General features: G+C 39.3%; 1 protein-coding gene and 1 long non-coding RNA gene across 3 annotated transcripts in view; one reads left to right on the forward strand and one right to left on the reverse strand.

Moving 5' to 3' along the window:
• Window positions 1–17,527, forward strand: part of LOC118701965 (uncharacterized) — a 42,636-nt gene that overhangs the window by 2,393 nt on the left and 22,716 nt on the right. The gene's annotated exons all lie outside the window — the stretch shown is intronic.
• ARMC3 (armadillo repeat containing 3) overlaps window positions 1–17,527 on the reverse strand; it is a 73,874-nt gene that overhangs the window by 2,065 nt on the left and 54,282 nt on the right. Inside the window, exons 17-20 of one of the 2 annotated variants that reach the window (XM_036406957.2) lie at window positions 14,337–14,534; window positions 11,741–11,903; window positions 10,204–10,322; window positions 8,832–8,906 (exon numbers count right to left, since the gene is read on the reverse strand). In XM_036406957.2, coding sequence (XP_036262850.2) covers window positions 8,832–8,906; window positions 10,204–10,322; window positions 11,741–11,903; window positions 14,337–14,534 — 555 coding nt within the window. Of the gene's footprint in view, window positions 1–8,831; window positions 8,907–10,203; window positions 10,323–11,740; window positions 11,904–14,336; window positions 14,535–17,527 lie in introns of those variants that run through there. The other variant, XM_036406959.1, reaches the window with a different exon arrangement.

Here is a 17,527-nt window from a genome sequence, read left to right on the forward strand (position 1 = left end):
TCTGTGGATGGGGAGAAGCTCCTCAGCTCCTCCTGTAGTGTGGCTCTGTGCCGAGGCAGCAGCAGCACATGTGCAGGTGAGAGCAGAAGGGAAGAGGCAAGCAGTCACAGCCCAGACTATCCTGCTAATATTTATTCAGGCTCCAGCCATTTCCCAGCTCAGGCTCTGCCTGGACTGATGGCTGTGGGGACAAGCAGAGCATCATGTAATGCCTGTGCTGGCAGATACTGAGCACTCAGCCAGGCAGCAATGAGGTGAAGAAGTGAAAAAAAAAAACCTGTTCAAATTCAAACCTCTGCTTACACAGCTTTTGTTAATAAATCCCCCTGACATTACCACGTATGGAAGAAAACACTTGAAAGAAATTGTGGGGGTTTATTTTATATGCATTTGCATGCAATTGGTTTTCCTCTGCTCACTTTGTCAGACCTATGTGTGTCCCCTCCTATGGGGTGGTTCCACTGAAACATGTGGGAGCTCACCATGAACAATTTGTCTTGTATGTAGGGTGCTGTGTGCCCAGGGAGTGAAGAGCAGGGGTCTGGCATGAGCCCCTCAGGGGTGGGTTGTATCTGTGGGGGGCTCTGTTTCCTCCATGGAAACTCTCAATGCTTTGTAGGAGATACTGCAGGAACTCCACATCCTTCCTCAGCAGAGTCTTCTCTCTCTTCCATAGACTGGATACAGCTCCACAGCCAGCTTCTAGCTGCTCAGGTGTGGTGAAACTATGAGGTCCTGGTATATGGAGATACTGTTTCCACATGGCAGCACTATCTAAAGATATGTGGTAGTGCTCTGGTGCTGGATTCCAGTGATGGAAAGGGATTTTGACAAAATTTATTAGAAGCAGAAGTGTCAAAGTACCTTGGAAAAGTGTACTGCTGGTTTCCAGAGACACACAGAGACTGAATGCAGATCTGAACCTCCCTGAAGCTGATCTATGGATTCTGCTTAGATTCATTTATGGAGCAGCCTGATGTGATTCAGGTCAAAGACATCACCAGAAATAATGAACACACAACTTCTCACTTTGTTTGCTTTATGGTTTATTATCTCTTTTTCCTAATCATAAGCTAGAGGACACCTGATTATTCTAACCTTTGTTTTTGGAAAGTAATAGGTCATATTTGTAGCCTAGCTTAAGTGGGAGCCTTCTCTTGCAGTCTAAAGTTGGAATTTGAACAGGACAGAATAGAACAGAATAGTTCCAGTTGGAAGAGACCCAGGGGTTTGGTCCAGTGTGACAAATGCTTTGAGTTGGATTAGACCAAGTGCCCTCCATAGGGCCTGTCCAGTATAGAATATAGCATATAGCATATAGAATCCTAGGATTCTAAATGCTTTGAGAAATTTCCTGCATAACAAGCGAAGACATGAATTCAAAGTTAAATGGGAATTTGAAATCACTCCTTGATGGAAAACTGAACTCTGCAATTGAGCCATTGGTTCAGCTAAAAGTAGACATGCAGTCTGGTATGGAGAATGTTTATCTTCAGGGGCAGCTATTGGGAAGCAACAAATCCAGGATATTTCTCTGCATTACCCTGTGCATCCCCTATACCATACCATCCAATTCCTTGAGCAATGTAGACAGTAATAATACATTCCACAAATTTGTGTGTGATTTCTTATCCCTTTTATCCCATGGTAGTGAAGAACTGAGATGGTTCTTCCACACAATACCCAAGGCCTGAACAAAAAATGGAATGAACACTTATTTGGCAGCAACTGTCACAGCAGCAACTTTCTGTAGGTTATCTTAATGGATTTATCACCCTGAAATAAGCCCTGACCATCTGTTCTATTCTCTCATTACAAAAACAGAAAAAGCTAAGTCATGATTGCATCATAAAAAAGTAAAATATAAATGATTTAAGAGTAGAGCATGCTTCACACTCTGATTAGGAAAATGCTTCTCTTCCTAGAGTGACTTCCCTGATAAGAGTTTGCCTTTTTCCCAGCAAATGGGAATTACTGAGGAATGAGGCTCACTAGAACAAGTTTTATTCCCACTCATTCATCTTAGATCTATTTTTAAGTTTGGGATTCATGTAAGTGAAGCAATGAATCTTCCTTTCCTTCTCTCTTAGGTGAGCCCCCAAAGATTTATTTTTGTTGGAAAAACTAGCATTCTGTTCTCAAGGCTTGAGCTGGTTTTCCACTTCACGAAAATGAAGTGCCTGGTGGCAATCTGGCCCAGCACACACTGCTCACACTGGAACAGGAGTTGGGGTTTCTTTTCCAGGACCTATCTGAGCAACTCTGAACTGAGCAAAAACTTCTCCAGCTTTATGTGATATAAAATCTGTCCAGATCTGTGGGGACAACCTATTTATGTGGGAACCTTAGGTGAGGAGCTTTTGAAAAGGCACAGTGTACTGAGTCAGTGGTAAAAGTTTTTGTCCATATCTGCTATGTAGGAAGAGGGTAGAAAGGATCAGAGCAGGCTCTAGGTTTCACATGGACCTCTTGTTTCTACACCATACTGCCATTCATCTAGCAAGAAAAAATTCTGATAAACCAGGTATTGCTAACCCATTTATAGTGAACTGCTTTAATTTCTGAGTGCCAAGCAAAGATACCTCCCCACCATACCTAATGTCCAGCAGTGTTTCAGTATCAAAACTGAGCACTGACCTGACTGAAACCTGTGCTACTCTCTACTACTGAATTTCTGTGGTCAGCAAATTCACAGCAAGAGGCAACAATGCACTGAATCCGTGGCAGCCCCTGGATGAGGCACTGGAACACGTTCCCCTGAGAAGCTGTGGATGTCCCATGCCTAGAAGTGTTCAAGGTCAGGTTGGATGGTGCTTGGGACAGCTTGGTCCAGTGGAAGGTGTCTCTGCCCACTATGGGAGTTGGAATGAGATGATCTTTAAGAGCCCTCCCAACTCAACCCATTCTAGGATTCTGTGACTCCCTTCCCTTCTCTATCCCATGGTAAAAAATGCTACAGAGTAATCCCTGTGTAAATAACTCCAGAATTCCAACCAGAGGTTTTGCTCAGGAGAAGGCACCCTGAGCATTGGACCAGTGTGATCCTTGGCATATGGATCCTTGCTTCCTGAGCTCACCCTGCATTTCACATTATTTGTGTTTTAGACCTGTACCATATGCCACACAGCTCTTGCCTTGTGGAAACTGCAGGGAGCTTACTTAGGACCAACATTAAATTTGGCCCAGTGCTGCAAAGTCCAAGTCCCTGTCAGTTCCTGATGCTGTCTTGTCATTGGGAGTTCCTGAAGAAATTTAGTACCTGAATAGCCCAATATTTGGGCTTATAGTCCCTGGCTTTTTTTGCACATACTTATACCTAGGAGCCAGCCTTTAGTCACTAGGTCTCTCTTTGGTAATGCAGCTCTCATTAATAGCAGGTGAATCTCGGATTAAACCCACTTACATTAGAAGTCTGCAGAAAAAACAGTGTAATGAAAAGAAACTGGCACTCACAGCATGTGATTCTTCTGTATGATCTACCATGGATAAACTGTGTCTTAAGAGTGCCCATTTGTCAGAGAATTCTCCAACTTTGGAAATTAGGTATCATTACCAACATCTCTTATATCTTGGGACACCGAGCAGACCTCCAGTCTTTCATAATATGTTCCCTAATGCCAATTAAAACTAATGACTTGACATTTTGAAAAGCCTTTTGACTCTTTAAAATCTTTTTGACACCTGGCCTTTAAGGAATCTTCTTTCAGACTGTGTCACTAAAAGCATATTGTTCAGAGAAGCTCCTACTCAAAAGGAATTAAAAACATGCTATGGTGTGGGGGTTTTTGTTCAAATCCTTCTTATAACTAGGAAGAACAGCTGATCTGTAGAAAAAGGTGTGCTGATTTTGAATGGGATAGAGTTAATTTATTTCACAGTAGCTGGTATGGGGCTGTGTTTTCGTTTTGTCCTGGAGACATTGTTGATAACATGGGGATGTGTTTGTTACTGCTGAGCAGCCCTTACACAGCGCTAAGGCCTTTTCTGCTCCTTACTCCATCTGTGAGTGGGCTGGGGTTGCACAAGAACCTGTGAGGGGACAGAGCCAGGACGCTGACCCCAAGTGACCAGAGGCATATTCCATAGCACATAGCATCATGCTCCATGCATAAAACAGGGGGGAGAGGAAGGAAGGGGGAGGACATTCAGGGTGATGTCCTTTATGGTGTTGGTGGAGGTCCACTCCCTGTATGTGTTTAGAAAAGACTGGACATGGTACTTAGAACCATGGTCTAACTGGCTTGGTGGTGTCTGGTCAAAGGTTGGACTCAGAGATCTCAAAGGTCTGTTCCAACCCAATTGGTTCTGTGATTCTGTTTGTCTTGCTGAGTCACTGCTAACACGTGATGGAGCCCTGTTCTCTTGGGGATGGCTGAATTCCTGCCTGGCCATGGGAAGTGGTGATGAATTCCTAGGGTTGTTTTGCTTGCATGTTCAGCTTTTGTTTTACCTATTAAACTGAATTTTCTGATTCTCTCCCCCCAGTTACAGGAGGTGGAGTGCATGAGAGGCTGTGTGGGGCTGATGGCTGATGTTAAACCACAACAGGATGTAGATGAGAAAACACAAGAGATGAGTATCAGACACAGTAAGACAATCTAGGGATGTCTCCTGGAAATAGTAAGAGAAAGCAACAAAGAAATGGAGAAAAGCAAGACTGCAAGCTGTGGGAGCAGCAGGCACTGAGGTCTCTGGTTGGGTGGCTAGCTCAACCTTTCTTGCAACAAAAGAATGAAGCGACTTTGAAGCAGTTTCTGCTTCACAAGAACTTGTCACCATGTTTTTACAGCAAACTTGCACAACACCAGCACCACGAAAAAAAAGATGTTACCCACCATGGAGCCTAGGGAGAGTTTTGTTATTTTTATGCAGCATGGATGAGGGAGGGAAAACCAGCAGCGGACAGCACTTGCTGAAAAGCTTTTTTTGTCTCTTATTCTAAAATAAGCAAAGAGATCCTGTGGAGCCCAAGCATTTGGTCTGCTGGAAGACAGGGTCTGCTGTGCTCACTTGGCAGGTAGGACCAGCATGAGGGGAGCTGGTTGTGGACAGCATTGGAGTAGGTGGGTGTAGCCTGGGCAAAGGGCTGCATGAGTAACAGGATCTGCTGCCTACTCTGATACAATTGTTCTTCTCATCTTGCTGTATTTCCCCCAACATCTATCCAACTTCAACTAAGAACTTCTTCAATTATGCTTTGTACAAGGTTTCCAGAGATGGTGTCTTAGCATATCAGTGAAACATCAATGACCTGGAAGAACCAGCTGGTTCATTACCATGCAAATAAGCTCATTCTTCATGAAAGGAAAGTTTTTACTAGCTCATTGTATCTCCAATACTCCAATTTCATCCATGTCCTACAAATAACATTTTATAGGTCAGAGACACATATGTGTGTATATGGGTTAGGGTTAGGGTTAGGGTTATGTCTCTCTCTTGTATGTCTCTCCAGCTGTGTTTTGCTCATTCCTGTGCATACTCTACCTTTACGTGAATTCTAAATTCTGCCTGGCTGACAGTGGACAAGAAAGGACAGATAAAGTTATTCCACTATTTCTGATATCTTTCAGTGTCAGAGATAGTGTTTGTATAATAGAAAAATAATAAGCTTATTAAGAGGGCTAAAGAGCTGTTAATTTATCTGCAAAGGTCTGCTGTAGTAGCAGTTCTGGAGAACTGTCCCATGGCACAGCTGTAGAGTTAGAGGGTTTGTGTATTGGATGTGCCAGTGGGTAGTTTTAGAGGTGTATCTGTGCTATGTGTTTTCATCTCTGTGTAAACGTGTTATTAAAGCCCTAGACACACAGAAATCTCCTCAGCTGTGAAGTGCTGAACCAGCAGAGTACTCTGGAAATGCAGAAATGTATTTGAACCATGCTTTTTACCTTCTCCATACTGACTATTTTTGGAGATAGGTTACTTTCAAGGACAGACTCCTGGCTTGAGTCTGTCTGTCCATGCTTTCTTCTTATGCTTTCTTCTACTTTGTGGTGATGTGTTTGGGCTTTTAATTATATAGGGATTTTTTTTTTCAGTCTTCTGAAGGAAAATAGGTAGTGCCAAACAGTTGTTGGGAGGAAGACCCTTGTATAAACCAGCAAGGCAGCTATGATATAATGCTTTAATGCACTTTTCTGTGTTAACTAAGTTGACATACTGGCCAGTAAAGGTCTACTGCCTCTGCAGTTTCCATTCTGACACTCTGTGTTGATAATGAGCTGGATTTACAGATAAATGTATCATGTAGTAGAAGAGGTGCAGATCCATGCAAAGAAGCTGTAAATGAAATAGTATGTCACCATTCAAAGCCCACGTTTCTTAATAAAAGACTTGTTTTTCCCTGAAGACAAGTTTAGTGAGAAAAGTAACAGAAAAAAGTTCCTCTTGCATCTGAAAATAAATATGCATTTTGTTCTGAGAGCTCTGGATTCTTCTCAGGACTCAGAGTTAATCAGCAACAGAGATTTCCTGGAGGAAGAGTTAATTTCAATTTCTACAAGCATGGGAGTGCACAGTTTGAGGGAGGGATGTCAAGCCAACGTTCTAGTTTAGTAGTGGGTAATCAGAAACCATTTGAAATGTCCCAAAGCTATAAATTACACTGCAATTGTTCCCTGCTAGCATAAAGATAAAACAAGTGTAAGTTACCCTCAGTGTTCCTACTGCTCAGGATCAAGGGCAATAGCAGAGAAGCATGGAAGAGCTGGTACTGCTGCTGCCAGCAATCTGTACTGCCTTGGCATCTGCTGGGGGAAGCAGAGTCCACTTCTGCAGTGAGGTGATTACCAGAAGCACCCCTCAGAAACAGGCCTCAGCCAAAAACTCATCTGCAGAGACTGGAATTACTCCCTTAGCCACAATGATCCCAGACACACAGAACAAGCAAAAGCAGAGGTTTGCAGGGCCAAAGCATTAGACTCTCTCATACCAAAACCTCTACAGGAAGTTGCAATCCCATTGATACCACCATCATTTTGGTCTGCTGCTTTACTGACTCACATTCATCAGACAGGTAGGAATCATACCTGACCTTTTATTAACACAGTCCAGATTCATATTTCTTGATATGCAGATGTGCTATATATTAAGCATTGTGCTTTTCAAAGCCAAATCAAAACTAAAATTCTTTTTAATGAGTAGTGGGGGCAGTGGGGTGTGTATGTGTGTGCATGTGTGGTGTGTCACTTGCAGATGCCTTGGAAGAGACCATGCAGGAAGCTGAGCAGGGCACTTCATCATTTCTGCACAGCCAATACTAAGCTGGGCAGTTTCCATGAACAGGAGGAAAGAGTCTTCATGCCAGCTTCTCTCAGAAGCACAGACACAACAGTGAGAATGACTTGGGGGTGCCTCATTCAAATCAGGATCTTCAGTCCTCATCACTGTCCTGGGATAACCATCTACATGCCCTCTCTTTCAAGAAGCTGAGCACATCTCATTTGGTTTTCATTCTGCACAGCTGCTGGCCAGAGGCCATTTCTGTGTCATTGCCTGGTGGTTACAGCTCTGGAGGAATGAACCTTGTCTCATTACTTAAGACAGCTTTTCACCTTGCAGGATAGCACCTAATTAAGAGGATCTTGTTCTAGGTAGGATACAGTTTCTACATTTTACAGTAGATATTTACATGTCTAGGCAGAAAAATATAAGAACATTTCTGGAAATGGGTACTGGAGACCCAGACTATTTTTTTCCCAAAGGAAAAGCCTAATTGCTACTCCCAAATATTAAGTTGAAGAGGTTGCTCAACTTTTCTGTTTCTGTAGTCTATTAATCCTGCACTCTTTTCTGCATGACAGCAGATCTTTAAAAAGGGATGCAGAGTGCTTAGTGGCCAGAACAGATCCTGCAATGAGGTAGCTGCAGACTGTTTTGTTTGTGCTTAGGAAGGCATCAAGCCTGACTCCTTTCTGTGTGACTGATCTGTCCAGTGAACTATTATGTAAAAGGAAATACGAGCCCTTCCCCATCTGCTCCTTAAATGAAGGTAGGCAATCAATTCCCTCAGGCACAGCCCAAGCCAAATGGTGTGTGCTGGGTATGTCCTGGGAATACTCACCCAGCTGAGCCCTGTAGAAATCTTTAAACATTTTGTTTTCTGATTCAGTTCTGGAATGAGTGTGAGCTGAGCTGCTCTTATCAAAGGTGGGGGATTCTTCACCAGGCCATGGACACAATTACAGGTCCCTGATTAGCATCAAATAAAAAAGTGTGGCATTTCTTGACGTACTTGACAAATAAAGTACAGTTTTCAAAGTAACCATTTTAGATTGAAGTGTTTATATTCTATCTAGATCTTAATTCTGACAGCCAGGTGCATTACAATTTTGAAGTGACAGAACTCAGTACAAAGTTCAAAACTGTGAAAGACATAAAACATTTTTGGATCCTACATTTCTGGATCATCAAATTCTGCATTATGCAATGCAGGGTATAGTATTTGGTTTTATTTATTTAGATAATTATTTTATGTAAAGTGAGCTTATAGGTCTAAAAATTTCCCAATTTTTATTTTGAAAAACTGCATTTTGTCTGTTTTTTTAAATATTGATTTTTATTAGAAACAACAAAAATTGCTTTCTTTTCAAGACCTCCTCAAACACAGTAAGTCATACTTTAACATTATGGTTCCAATACAAAATAATGAAATTCCAATGTAAGAAAACTATACAAAATGATAGCTATCAGGAAATTAATTCTTATTTTACTTCAATTTACTGGACTTTCAAAGTTGTGGGTTTCTATACCCAATCATACCTGTCAGTGAGAGCATATGACCTTCCATCAGTCTCCTACCTGCTACATAGCAATGATAAGAAACACATCCTCACCTTTCTCTCAGTTCTGCCAGCACATCCTGCATTTTGTTTCCAGATTTCTTTTTCATTCTGATGTCTAGAGGACTGCTGAACATAAGGTAAAAAAAATGAACATGAGGTCATATAAGCAAATTTACAACATAAATTTAGACAAAATGTTCCCCTAAGGGCTACCAGGAAATCAGGCTGCATGTCAGAGGAGGAAGGAGAGGGAGTGGTGGGATCATGCTCATGAGCAGTAATGAATACAACAGATACAAACTTCCTCCTCCTCAACCAAAGCAGTCAAGGCATGTGACTGCTTATACAAACATTAAAAAGCTAAAAGAATACAGACCCCAATTTTTTTAATCACATTTTTGGTAGGCAGGAAGTAAATTCCTTGTTGTAGGTGTTCTGGTCTTCTGAAATTCAGTTCTATTAGGCCTGCACTGGCCTAACTGCTGTACAGTACATTCTCTCAGCTTTCCACAGTAAACTCAATTGATAGTGGTGCTCTCTGAAATACTCCAGTACATCCCTGACAGTTTCACTAGGAAGTGTTTCCCAGAGTGTTCTAGCCAGTGTTTTACCTCTCTTAAAAGCACCACCACTCTTCAGCAGCACCACTTTACCCAAGGCTGCAAGAAATACAAATTCCCTGTCTTAAACTGTTGCCTTCTCGGAGTCCATTTTATCTTCAAGTCAAAAATAAAGAACTTAAACAGATCACAAGCACTAACTTATCAATCATCTGTCTTTCCTGTGCCAGGACAAACAGTATATACTTTCATCCAGAGTATCCTATTATCTGTAAATATTAATTCTGCCAAGTTCTAAGAAATATAAATGGGATGTTTTTCTACGGAGGCTGAAAGTATACTGTCACTGTAGTTCTAGTTCTCAATTCTTGGATTATTTCACACAAAAATTGTCCAGTTGTTTTTAGGTGTCTTGTAATTTCATCAGATGGCACATTTTTTTGCTTTATGGACATGAAATTCCTATAAGTGTGCATGGGATTTGAAGGAAAATTAAAAAAAAAAGAATATGCTGTATTGGAATTTAACCCATTTAATAGGCATTGTAATGTTAGCATACACCAAATATTATTGATTACCAAATTTTAATCTGTAGTTTTGCAACTTAGTCTTCAAATACTACAAAACAATTAACAAAATTTCTAAGCACTGAAGCTAGATATGAAAACCACATTTAATTAAACATTTCAGACAACATGCCAGATATGCTTCTTTTTGATAGTTGGATACAGCACTACAAACATATTTAAAATATTTATTTTGGTGATATTCATCAAGATTATTAAATACGTTTGTATTGATCAGCCTTTGCACTTCCTTGTTTTAGCAAACAGCCTGGTTCAAACATTACATCTACAACATACTCTTGAGGAGGAAGCAGAAGCCCTTTGGGAGAGTATTCAAGCAATTTAACTTCATTCCAACATCTGTTATACTTGCCACGAACTAAACTACAGCCAATGCCAATTCTGTCTGCTATCACCTAAAAAAGAAAGAAAAAGTAGTTAATGCAGTTAATTCATGTAGCTTCTGTGATATACAGCAAGGCCCAGTGATGCTTAAAAACAAAACCAACACCTGAATGCCTAGAGCTTTCTTGAAACATGCTTTATAAATTTCCCAAGTGTTCCAAACTTCAAACGTTTATTGTTGGTTTTGTGTGGAAAGTGTAGGCTTTTAAACGTTATTTCTCACATTTCCAATGCACAGCATGAAAAACATTAATTTTAACTCTTTTCAAACACTGATATGGTAGTACCCAGCAATGGTTTTTGTCTACTTGGAAGACTTTACTTCTGAATAACATTTTAAAGTCTATTTAAGCAATGAGGTGTAGGCACACTGCACACATATAGCTAGTATGAAATATTAAGTGTAAAAAGGTAACATTTTTATCAGTGTAAGTTTATGACTGTTGCTTCACTCTGAAGCACACTCCTTGCTTTTCAGCCCTGGAAATGTGGGAAGCAATGAAATGCGAGGCAAGTGTCTGCTAGATGAAACACCTGCCCTTCCTCTGGGTTGCACTATCACAGACAGACCTATAATGCTTTCCAGCTACCAAACTGCTTTTTCAACACACATCTGCTGTGAAGGAATGAAATCCTGGAAGATTTTTAACTTGTTACAAATGGACAGATACCCATTGCTTAGAGTGCTGTGGCTTTAGGAGAGATGACCTGTCCCTACAAAAGTTTCTTAGGACAGTGGAGTATAATTAATTCACAGCCTCAGAATGTCATAAAATAAGTTGGAAACTTTATCTCCCTATGGATACCATAAATTTAGGGTTGTACACTTTCTCCTGTGTACTCTTTCCTAGGTTCTTCCTTCTTGATGTGTTTGATTCTCTGTTTCTTTCCATTCAAGAAAAATAAAAATCCAGCCAAGGAAAAAGGATGGGACAGATAACCTGCACCAGTACATCTTCATACAAAGAAAGAAGAAATAAAACTTCCCAGTTTCTTCTAAGGAATTAGAACATAGAAGCTGTTATATACTATCACAGAATACTGGATAGATACCAAATAAAAAATTGTCGCAACAAGTTTACATTTGCAGCATGGAAAAAGAAGGAAGCTGCATAATTCAATATTTTGCAGTTTACAGAAAATGTAAAATGTTTTGACTCCAAATCAAATACTTTGGCTTTTTGCCATTTATCAAGTATTCTGCTGATATCACTTAAGACAATTTAATGACAACAAGAATGTTTAGAGAAAGAAGCGATGCTGGCTTTCATTCACTGGGAAATCAACTTTGCTGTCGAAAAATTATGAAACTGTATACAAAAGATTTTACATGAATATAAATAAGGTATCAAACTGATGCAAATATACTTTAGTTTAGATTATCCATTTAACAACAATATGTGCTGTTGCAAAATAAATGATAATGTACCTTGAAAAGTAAAGCTCTATGATAGAATGTCCCTCTTTTGATTCTCCCAATAGGCACAATGTTGCTTTTCAGGTCAAATTCTATTTCACTCATGTCAAGTTCCCAGCAGAAATTATGTAGTTCCTCTTTTTCAACAGGGCCACCCATCCTGTCTGCAACAAACCTGTTTCAAATGTATACTGGGATCAATTACATCTATAATTCCTCTTGTATTTATTGCAAAAATGTAGCACAATAAAATGTATACAAGCAAGAAGTGAATGACCTTTAAGACTGTAATACTTTTTCTACTTTTGCTTAATTAATTTATTTTTAAAATTCATTAATTGGTATTTTAAATATGCTTACTGATTAATACAGATAACCATAACTCAGGTCATTCATATTTTGTCACCTAAACCAAGGTGCAAAAGCAGAGATTCTGGAGAGCTGTAGTATAGGCACAAAGTCATCAGAAAAGGTCATCAATAACTGTAATTACTGAAGAAGTAATTACAGAAGCTGATGGTCATGTTTACAGGTAACAGATTAGGTGAGTTACATATTACAGTCTCCAGACCTATCATTTGTTTGAAATAGTAATAAAAGCATGAGAATATGTATGACAAAAATAAAGCCATAGGTAATGACCCCAACATAGAAAAGCAGCTGTATTCATTGAAGGTACTTATCTTCTACGTGTGCTTTCTTATATTGAAGCCAATATTTTGCGGGTGAGCGGTATTTATCCATTTAAACAAATGGCTCAGAAACAGAAACAGATCAGAACTCACTGTCAGTGCAAGTTCTGCCAAAACCACATCTTTTGGTGGAGTGTGCACACACAGGACCAAGCCCTGGTTTGTAAGTCTCCCCATAGACACACACACCTTCATCTCCCCTGTGCAGGTCACTGTGTGTAAAGACCTTTGTTCCCCTCAGTGTCTCAGCCACAGGCACAAGGGTTATTGAGGTCTCTCACTCTGGACAAGATGTTGCAGACCTGACATGAAAATCACAAGCCATTGCTTCCAACAGGGAGCTAAAACCTGCATCCCCTCCTCTGCAGAAGCAGTAAACACGTTCCTCTGCCCAGCACAAGCAAGGCAACCTCTGAGGCCTCACTTTTCAAAATTCAGAGTTGAGGAAGCATTGGTTGCAATAGCATGGGCACAGGGAACTATCACCAAGTGTGTCAGACAGGGTATCTTGAAGCTGGGAATTACTGGGTGAAGCTGACAAAGTGTGGGTCAGCACAGCAGCCCCTTGTGCTGTGTGTGCCCACGGGCAGCCCTCATTAAAGAGAGCAATGCTGCCCAGCCAGAATGCTCACCACCACACAAAGGTGTGCTCTGTTTGTTCCAAAGGACACATCCAGCATTTCTCATGTCCCTCATCTAGCCTGACCTCATCCCCAATGAGCACAGGAGGAACTCCAGCCAGGCTGCCAGGCTGCTGAGGGATGCTGCAGCTGCCTTCTCCCCCACTCCCTATTCAACACATGCTATTCAGGCAGGTGCCTGAAATGGAACACAGACAGAAAAATCCCCACAGAAAACATTCTAGTTAAATTTCCCATGATTGTTTCACTGGGTGTGTGTCTGCAAGTATTTCACTGGTGTATTAGAAGAGCAGATCTATAAGAGAATTTTATGGATTCCACCTTGAGGAAGGCAGCATGATTTATACACAGATGGATAGTTAAGGATGAATTTCTGTCCTGTCAAATTCTGCAATCAATGGAAAATTCATTCCTCATATCACATTAGACGACTTCATTAAAAACGAGAGTTAGTAAAAGTAACAAATTTTGCGAAAGTAAGTGAGATCTGATGCCAAACTCTCCAGATTCAGGAGGCAGCCTGGAAACTGCTGAGATATAAAGGTTAAACTATGGAGAAGATGAAAACAGATGCACTGCTTGGAGGTGACAGTGATTGGTGCCCAGGCTGAGCAGTCAGTGTAACCAATGAATCACACATTGATACCAACAGTCTGTACATGCACTATTGCAATATTCTGGCACTATTAAATCGTCAGGATGTTAATTACAAGAGCACTTAAAAGCTATGTTAGAAAACTTGCATTATGCTTTTGGCTCAATAGAAAACAAAATACCACAGAGTTGTAGTCCCAAGGGGTTCCAAAACCAAGCAGGCAGGAAAGATGGCAGGAGAACAAACATGATACATGTCACTTGCAACCATCTTGACTATTGGGTTTGGGTTCTAACCATGTTTTTAGGCTTTGCAAAACCTGGAGCTCTGGGGCTCCTTGATTATGTAGGTGCTATATGCAGCTCATGTGTTCACTGGAAAGAATCAGTACAGATGTATAAATGCGAAAAATACCCTGAAATTGTCTATGAGAATATTTTTTTAAACGAGAAATTGATAGTCTTTTGTTGCAAGTAATACTTTATTTTAAAATATATTAAATTAATTGCAACAAAATTAGAAACAAGAAGCTTAAAATCTAAATATGTCAGCATTCTGGGCCAAAGCTGATTTTGATTCCACTTAAGCATGGGAAAATAACTATTTTGAAAAAGTTGACTTTGGATAAGAAAACAGTTATTTTACCAATTCAGCTTATGGAAATACGATTTGGTACTCACTGTGCAAGAGCCACAACCTGTTCCCGGGTAGAAGTTATTGGTAGAATTGTTTTGGAAGCATCATTAATGTAATCCATTAAAATGAAGTCAGGTGGTGGTACCCAATGGGAATTTTCTAGCTTTATTTCCTCCAGGATTGTAGATGCAACTCGAATAACTTCTTTTGGTTTTTCCTCCTCTTTTTTCCCTTTCCCTTTTCTTACAGAAAAAAAAATGATACACTTATCTAGAATACTGTATTCTCTAAAGTTCAAATTCAAACACATTAGTTCTCCAAAAGGACATTTAGACAATTTGACTAGGGAGAGGTGGAAGGTAGAAGGCATCTTTTATTTTGATAACAAATATCCAAAATCTACCAAGCTGTAGAGAACACTTGTGGAACATGACCACAGGAGGTGGTTAGGAACAAATGTCACTAGCTCCATATTGACATTGTTGTCAATTCTCATTTTATTTTTAATTAATGGCTCTGATATGCCTTTCCCATGTATGGATTATATAAAGGAGGAGACACTTACTTACCTACTATATAGATATAGGGCATATTTTTAGTTATGGTTTAGTTTTGTATGGATATGAACTAAAAACCACAAACTCCAATGATTTTTTACTTGATAAAAATCTGGTCTTCAAATAAAGGAAAAAATGGTATCAAAAGTACTACTGAAATCTTGACAGGACTTTCCAAAAGACAGCCTCTGTACTTCAAGTATTATGCAAACTACAGCATGGCTTGTCAGAGAAAGATTTTACAATGATTCTGAGGTTTTGTTGACTCTTTTTCAAGGCACGTGCTTCATATTTTCCTAATGCTCGGGATCTGAAAAATGACTATGATCCTAAACAGGTATCTTAAGCACCCAGCAGAAGTATAAATGAAATTACTGTTCTGCTTAAATTAAATACTGTGCATTTCACAAGTTATGCAGCAACTATAAAACCATTATCTTACCAGAGGTATTATTAAGGTCTATACAATCAGACAGTTTAGGATCTTTCATTTGTGGGAACACATGAAACTAGTGTTTTGTAAGCATTGTGTCTTTTTTCAGTGCAGATCCTGAAAATTTTTACTGTGAAATACAACAAAAATTCTTTATTTCATTTTACAGTTCTAGCTCATTTTTTAAAATCTGTAATACTTCTGGTGATCTTGAAAGGAAAAGGAAAAAAAAGAAATAAAGGACCACTAGAGTACATGGCTCCAAGACACACTATCATTATTGCATGCTCTTCAAATTATTCTTAAAATTTATACTATGAATAGCACTCTTAAGATGGAAGGCATTGAACAAAGCAAAAGGGCATACATCATTATCAGTAGTTGAATTCAAGCAATTTGTCTTCAGAATACTTTGCAAACTTTTCTTTAACCTATGGAGATCTACCATATTCACAAAGAGCCCTTTAAATAGGTGTCACAAAGCACATTATTTTAGAAGGGTAACCAATTAAGATCTAATCTTAAAATTATAGAAAATTCACCACCCTCTTAAATAAACTGTTCTGGTTATTAATTACCCTTACACTTGGAATAAAGCAGAAAAACAGTTTTCTTTATCTAATTTGACTCTATCTAACTATAGCCAGAGAACCTTATAATGCTAGATTAAATAGCTATCTACTTATCAATTTATCCATTTATACATTATGGTTAAAAATACTGTGTTTAAAAATCTTGAATTACTCCCAACTCTCTGGTGTCCAGTTTAGGAGGTTTTCAAGAGAGTAACATTTACAAATGCTACAATTCTTGTTTCTCTGTCATTTTCCCTTTCTCCCCCCGCCTTCTTCCCTTCTATCCTTCCGGTACTTTCTTTTCTCTATGAGAAGTGCACCATTAAATTACAGTGCTAGAGGAGAATTTGTTTCCTATTCCTACCTATTCAAATGACTCTAGAATCACACTTATTCTCCTCCTTTCCAATTTTCAGGAAAAAAACACCTGAGAGAGATGGGTTTGAACAGTGATTTGTTGGGTTTTTTTGCTGCTGCTTATTTCTCTCAGGTATGACTATATTGTGCTCCTTGGTGGAACAGCTGATTTAAGGTTGTCGTCCACACTTGTCTCTGTCTTACTCCTCAACTCTTCAGTTCATCATATCTGTCTAATCCTTATCTCATAAGGAACTATGGAGCTGCTGTCTTACAGCTCACTGTTATAAAATAACCAGTAACCTCTACAAGAGACTTCTACTGCCCTTTTTTCTTGCCCTCTTTTTTAATTCCCATTCTCTTGCCAGTGGGAATTGTGACATCAGAAAAAAAAATCACTCTCATTTCTCAGAGCTGTCTTCTTAGTCATGAGACTGCTTGCTGTGAAAGCAGAGGAATATTGCAAAGGAGAGCTCATGGCACTTAATAGTCTCCAAGCTGTTTCTGATTCTTTGCAACTTTAGTACAAGAGTCCAACAGGTCACCAGAGCATCAGCTGGAGGAAAAAGGCAGCCAATACAATATTCTACCATCAAAAGCAGCCATGACACCTATGTTCTTTCCCATTTTGTGTAGCTTAAATGCCCTGGTTCTCTTCTAAAAAGGAACAACTTAGCATTGGGGAGTGTTTCCTTGAATGCAGTACTGAAACATAGGAGGGAATAAATACACATTTATTAGTCTACATTAAATACAATCTTTTAGCCCAGTCAATGTGTATATCAGATATGAAACTGCCTGATTAAAAATGTTGCTGCCAATGAAAATATATGTCAAACTATCAACTAGGCACTTCCTCACATCTAATTCAAACATTTCCAGCAGACAATTACAACTGCCCTTTCTCTTGGCTTTCAACTATGGTTTATATAAAGTAGTATCACTTTTTCAAAACAATGGTTTTAAACAGTGTTCAGTAGTACTTTGCAAAATAATGATGAACAGAAACATATGATCAAAGGAAAAAATTCATAGGAAAAAGTCTAAGCATGTTTGACACTTGGAGTCAGCTACTGACCTTCAAGTACTCCCATATATCTCAGAAATTAATAATAATAATGATGTATGAATTATGGATTCAAAATGAATGACAATGGGGTTATAAATCATAGAACTTGATCATGACATTCAAAAGCAATTATTTCATACTTGAAGAAAGGAGTCCTTGCACCCCTGCAAGGTTTACTATGGGAAATTGAGTCAGGTATTTATTTTTTCCTAAAGAAAATTTTTTGTTTTTCAAAGGAGTTGTG

Source organism: Molothrus ater, chromosome 1 (genome assembly GCF_012460135.2).
Source record: "Molothrus ater isolate BHLD 08-10-18 breed brown headed cowbird chromosome 1, BPBGC_Mater_1.1, whole genome shotgun sequence".
Classification (NCBI taxonomy): Eukaryota; Metazoa; Chordata; class Aves; order Passeriformes; family Icteridae; genus Molothrus; species Molothrus ater.